General features: G+C 50.7%; 2 protein-coding genes across 4 annotated transcripts in view; one reads left to right on the top strand and one right to left on the bottom strand.

Annotated features, from left to right (window-relative positions):
• Positions 1-1,282, top strand: part of eif4a3 (eukaryotic translation initiation factor 4A3) — a 6,213-nt gene extending 4,931 nt beyond the window's left edge. The window contains exons 9-12 of the mRNA XM_007543691.2: positions 495-610; positions 702-809; positions 918-1,045; positions 1,132-1,282. Of these exons, the coding sequence (XP_007543753.1) occupies positions 495-610; positions 702-809; positions 918-1,045; positions 1,132-1,148 (369 nt within the window). The 3' untranslated portion in view covers positions 1,149-1,282. The remainder of the gene's footprint in view (positions 1-494; positions 611-701; positions 810-917; positions 1,046-1,131) is intronic.
• Positions 1,283-1,386: 104 nt separating this feature from the next.
• Positions 1,387-5,461, bottom strand: soul4 (heme-binding protein soul4). 3 transcript variants are annotated; one of them, XR_001660800.1, is made up of 7 exons: positions 3,575-3,674; positions 2,685-2,856; positions 2,500-2,585; positions 2,289-2,430; positions 2,037-2,220; positions 1,652-1,970; positions 1,607-1,616 (listed from the first exon to the last, which is right to left on the bottom strand). XR_001660800.1 is itself a non-coding variant. In XM_016667032.1 (6 exons), exons 2-6 carry the CDS (start codon positions 2,836-2,838, stop codon positions 1,793-1,795), a joined length of 744 nt encoding a protein of 247 aa, XP_016522518.1. In that variant the 5' UTR covers positions 2,839-2,856; positions 5,440-5,461; the 3' UTR covers positions 1,387-1,792. The 3 variants fall into 3 exon arrangements, 2 of the variants coding, with proteins under 2 accessions (XP_016522518.1, XP_007543752.1); XM_016667032.1 differs by lacking the exon at positions 3,575-3,674 and adding an exon at positions 5,440-5,461 and having other exon boundaries at positions 1,387-1,970; XM_007543690.2 differs by having other exon boundaries at positions 1,387-1,970.
• Positions 5,462-5,757: the final 296 nt, after the last annotated feature.

Below are 5,757 nucleotides of genomic sequence, written 5' to 3'. Positions count from 1 at the left end.
ATCTAAGCTAACAGTGGTGGATTAGCTACTGCTGCTATTATCTAAACTAACAGTGGTGGATTAGCTACTGCTGCTATTATCTAAACTAACAGTGGTGGATTAGCTACTGCTGCTATTATCTAAGCTAACACTGTGATAGATTAGCTAATTAGTAAATTTTTTAACCAAATTCCTCAGCATATCTACACGTTGTGTCAAAGTCAAGCTAGCATAACTGAGCTACTTCCCTCTCCCTCGATATTTTTTCTTAAAAGTTTTTCCTGACCTTGTGATCTATTTATCATAGCGTAGCAAAGTGCTGCATCCCGTTGATTTGATATTTAGCTAAAACCAATGCTAATCATCGTTAGCCAGCAGCTTTTTGCACGTCTAACCTCACGCTGCATCGGATCTGTGGAATACTAATGAAGCGCCCCCTGCAGGCTATCGTGGCGTACAGCATCAGTATGGACCAAAGCCTGATGGGAAATGTAGTTAGCGTGTTTCTGCTGCAGGTGGACTGGCTGACGGAGAAGATGAGGGAGGCAAACTTCACCGTGTCGTCGATGCACGGAGACATGCCGCAGAAAGAGAGAGAGTCTATCATGAAGGAGTTCAGGTCTGGCGCCAGGTGAGACTGGGAGGAGACTGGGGGAGAATGAGGCAGACAGGGGGAGACTGGTAGACCTGTCCCCACTGACCCGTGTCCCCCGTGTCCCCAGCCGGGTCCTGATCTCCACAGACGTGTGGGCGCGTGGTCTGGACGTCCCCCAGGTGTCGCTAATCATCAACTACGACCTGCCCAACAACCGAGAGCTCTACATCCACAGGTAGGCCGCGGCGCAGCGACCCCTTGGGCAAAACATTATGCCTGCTGCAGAACAGGTCTGAGGTTCTGACCGGTTCTGATTAGTCATGTGGCCTGTTGTCTCTCCCAGGATTGGCCGTTCGGGTCGATACGGCAGAAAGGGCGTGGCCATCAACTTTGTGAAAAACGACGACATCCGGATCCTGCGGGACATCGAGCAGTACTACTCGACCCAGATCGACGAGATGCCCATGAATGGTAACGGCCCGTTTCCATAGCAACACTGATGGCTCTGCTCCCATCGGCTGTTTCCACATTAATACCTTCTCTGGTTTTCTCTGTAGTGGCGGACCTGATCTGACCTGATGACGTCACAGCCCCGCCCCTTCCTGTTTACTTCTCATCGGTCCCTCAGTTGCTTCCTGTTTTACCTGTCCAGGTGACGTTCACTGTTGGACGTCAGCTGTTTTTGTAAATAAATTTGCTTTGGTTTCATGTGTTTTGCTGATATCCTGTTTCCATGGAAATGCTCCACAGCTGCTGTGGGCGAGCAGCAGCGCCCCCTGACTGCAGGTAGAGGAACTCAACATACAGCCAAATTTGTTGAAATATTTTTAAATGAAAAAGGAAAAAAAACAAAATTCAGATTTCATGAACAGACATTGAATGCATCAGAGAGGCGGAGCTCTGTGTATCAAGCTCCGCCTCCCAACATTTTAACACTTAAAAGTAAAAACTTGAGTATTTCATTTCTAGCACAGGAAGTAATGTGCTGCTAGCAGGAAGTGATGCCAGAGGGACTTAGAACCCAACATCAATCAGGAAGTGACTTCACGATATTGGAGAAAAGGAGGCATGTCAGACTGTCTGGGAGCAGGAAGTTAAAGCTGCTTCCAGCAGCAACCAATCAGATGAAATTTCCCGTACGTGAGAGCCAATGACCAGCAACGGTTTACAAAAGAGTGTTCTGATTGGTCCATCGACAAGGTGAGCTCTGGGCGGAGCCTACTGCTCTCTGCGGATGAACCAGATCTCGTTGCGGCGCTGCGGTGCTCCAGGATTGTCGTACACTGCGACCATGTAGCGGTCGCCGTGGACGCTTGGGTCACCGGGGTCGAGCAGCTCTCGCAGGACGCGTATTTGCCAGCCCACCGTCTGCTCCGTGGTCGTCCCGTAAAACGTCCTGCACATAATCAGAGAGTCAGGGGCGGGTCAGATGACGTCCCGCAGCAGAAGGGGCGGGGCTTACCTGGCAATCACTCTGATTGGCTCCCGGTAGGTGACGCTGATGTCTGGGTCGAGGGAGCGCGGCGCGCTACTCTGGAACTCTGAGGGAAGGAAGAATGCCGTCTCCACACTCTTCTCAAACGTCTCGCCGTCCTCCATCACCTGGACGCTGCTGACCACAGGTATGGTCATGCCCAGGTAGCGCCCTGCGACCACAGAGACGCTGTGATGTCATCGCGTGCGCCAGCTGACAGGTATGAAGGCAGGGCCTCACCTGCAGAGTTCTCCTTGCAGATGAAGCGCATCAGCTTCATGAAGGCGAGGGAGATGCTCTGTTCGTACAGATCCTCGCCGCGCCGTGCGCTCACCCAGAACCCGGCCGGGTACCGCCGCTCCTCATACAGAACCTCGCCCATCTGGACACACAAAGGCCGTCACCACGGCAACAGCTACACAGAACCAGGGGTTCCCGTTACGGTCTGTACCTTCTCATGGCGGGCGATCAGGACGAAGGGCAGCGGCTCCCTCTGCTGGCGGTTCCGGGTCATTTCCTGGATCGGCCCTGTCATTTCTGGAACAGAAAGAAAACAGGCCTCTGATTGGATGAGTGTTTGGCCCCGCCCCCTCAGCAGGCCTCTGATTGGAGGTGCATTTGGCCCCGCCCCTTCACCTGCAGGGACAGACACCTGGTGGGTGCTGGCCACCGCCTGCCAGTGGCTCAGCAGGCCGTCCTCGTCCCCCATTGGCTCGACGTTGTCGGTGATGTCATCGTCCAGCTGCTCATCGTCCAATCCCTCCAGGTCATCCAGTGAGATCAAAGCCATGACGGCAGCGCACCGGACCTGCGGACCGGACAGAACCAGAAGCATCAGAGTAGGTGACCCGGAGCAGCCAATCAGATCCCTCCACCTGCTGCAGTACGTCACCTGACCAGCAGGGGGCGCCACGCGACCGACCAGGACCAGAACCAGAACCTCTGGGTTCTGTGAGCCGTCGCATCATATCCCTTTGGACCCAAACTTTTGGATCGGTTCTGTTGAACGGACCGGTCAGAACCTTTTGAGTTTTGAACGGACCGGTCAGAACCTTTTGAGTTCTGACCGGTCACAATAATCTGTGACGTCACGAGCTATGAAACGCTCTTCACTGTAAATCGCTCTGACGTCACACTCTGACCTTTAACGTGACCCCCCCACCCCGGCTTGAACCGGTTCTGACCCGGTACCGAAGTTTCGGCCCAGACAGGTTTACTATGTCAGCACAAAACCTGAACCGGACCAGGTTCGGTTCAGCCGGACTGGATCGAAACAGAAAGTAGGTCACGAACAGAACGAGTCCAAACAGAACCATACTCGCTGCGAACTCAATTCAGTGATGGTTCCGAGATTCTGCTGCCCCTCCTGATTCTACAGGCTGACAGAGCCGGTCCAAATCCGAATGGAACCGAACCGGAGCGGGTTCTGTACAGATTAGCTCTGTTAGCAGCAGGTTCGGACCACCGGCAGCACCGAAACCCAAACCGGACCGCTGCTGAGCCCGGCACTGAGCGGGTTGGCTTACCGGGTTCTGGTCGCACCTGTTCCTCAGGTGAGTTCGGAGCTCTGACGGTCCAAACAGTTCAGAAGCTTCTCTGCTTCCGGCTGCTGGTCTGCGCCAAGACTTTCACAATAAAAGCCTGAGGTCAGCAGCTGAGTTTAGAACTGATCTGAGTCGAACCGAACCGCGTGACCCGTTTATAGACATGACGTCATATCATAGCAACAGTAATAAAGACTTTAATCATGTTTTTATTTTTACTGTTTACTGCTCAGAACCAGAACTTTCTCTGGGTTCTGCAGGTCAAACCGAACTGCGTTCTAAGTTCTGCTGTTTAGAACTCCAGAAGCGGTTCTGCAGAGACAACAGAACCGAATCGGAACCTAACGACAACAAGCTGCGGGTAATTTTTCATCATCTTGGATCACTAATAATGAATAATTAAGCAGCTCAGCTCCTCCTCTCTGCAGCCCGACTTTGCAGAACCAGAACCGATCCAGAACTGGTTCTGTTAGGGCTTCAGACATTGTCAGCTGATTTTTTGGTTTGGTCTTTGGACCTTTATTTCTCCAGAACCTTTAACGGGTCAGAAGCTCTACTGAATCCATCTGGTTCTGTTACAGAAAACTTCAGTTTGGGTCGACCAGAACCAGAGGGAAGTCCTGCCTGCAGAAGAACCTGGTGCTATATAACCCTGCAGAACCCTGGTGGTCGGGTTGGAACTGGTTCCGGTTCTGCCTGCTCATCTCTAGATGATCATAATTGGACCCGTTTCCCTCTGGACTGGGTCCACCAGAACCAGGAGTTCTCAGGTTCTGACCCACCTGACATTCATCATCTGAAATATTTAGATGAAAACTGAAGCTGGAGGGAAATTGAAAGTTCTGGTTCTGGACTGGTTCTAACCCATAATACAGCTGCTTAAACCCATTTAGTTGCTGTGATGGTTCTGGAAGCCCAGGAGACGTCTGCAGGTTCTGGTTCTGTTGGACCAGAGGTGGTGTTCATGCTGGGTTCTGGTTCTGATTCTAAATGGTCAGAAGGAGCGACATCAGTCAGAACCGGTCCAGATCCTGGTTCAGTTTCTCATCTGTGGCTTCAGAACCCGTAAGAGTCCCTGCAGGTACCAGAGAGCAGGTCGGACCCGATCCAATTAGGCGGTGACTCCGCCCCCTTTTGGTGGGAGGAGCTTCCCCTGGAGGTGCTGCTGCTTTGGGTCCAAACAGAACCGGGTTTCAGTTCAGAACCTCAGCTTGAAATCAGTAAAATCACTGAACGTGACTTTCCTGCATTGTAAATGTTTATTTTTGATGCAGTTATCGGTTATTATCAGTTATTATCGGTTATTATCAGCTATTATTAGTTATTATCAGTTATTATCGGTTATTATCAGTTATTATCAGCTATTATTAGTTATTATCAGTTATTAATTATTACTCACTACCAAGTTGGACTTGTTGGTGTTGGACTCCAGCACTCTCATTTGAACTCTAATTTTTAGATCTCAGTTTTTTAAACCAAGCTGTCACTCACAACATGGCGGTGTCCGCTTCTCTGCGCTGCTGTTTTTATAACCTGTTGCCATGGTAGCACTCTTCTGGCTGTTGACCTTGATGCAGTTCAGATCTGAACAGCATCAGCAGAACCGGGCACTCTGAGCGCGCTCAGTTGGCTCAACACGGCCACTTCCTGTCACAGGTGATCGATAATATCCTCATTATGAGTAATCAGCTGCAGAAACGCTTCTGGTGTCGACAGTACCCACTCCTCTTTGCATTTACACAAGTCACCATGGCAACCATCCGGATCCACTGTGACCGGCCACATTAACGTCATCCTTGAGACGTGGGAGACTTTTACTTTGAAAGTGCCATAGGAAGTTGCCTCACCTGGTGGCTCCAGCTTAGTGACATAGGCATGAATACGTAGACGCCTCATGAGGCGCTTCGGCCCGTTGCTGCGATACGTAACAGCGTCCGCCATATTGAATGTGGCATATGTGCCAGTAAATGGACCGAACTTCACAAAGTGCCGTTCGACGAAGTATTTTAAATTAATTCCTGTCATTGACACATTTTCTCACACACATTAATATATTTGGCAATCCAAGAAATGACTAAAGAGAGTTTCTAACTTTTGATGTGATTATTTAATTGTTTTGGGGTATTTCTCCATGCCTAGGTGGGCCCCATGTGGGGGGAAAGGAG

This window comes from Poecilia formosa, unplaced genomic scaffold, assembly GCF_000485575.1.
Source record: "Poecilia formosa unplaced genomic scaffold, Poecilia_formosa-5.1.2 Scaffold878, whole genome shotgun sequence".
Classification (NCBI taxonomy): Eukaryota; Metazoa; Chordata; class Actinopteri; order Cyprinodontiformes; family Poeciliidae; genus Poecilia; species Poecilia formosa.
Note: the sequence above shows the minus strand (reverse complement) of the source record. Positions and strands in the feature narration are given on the sequence as shown.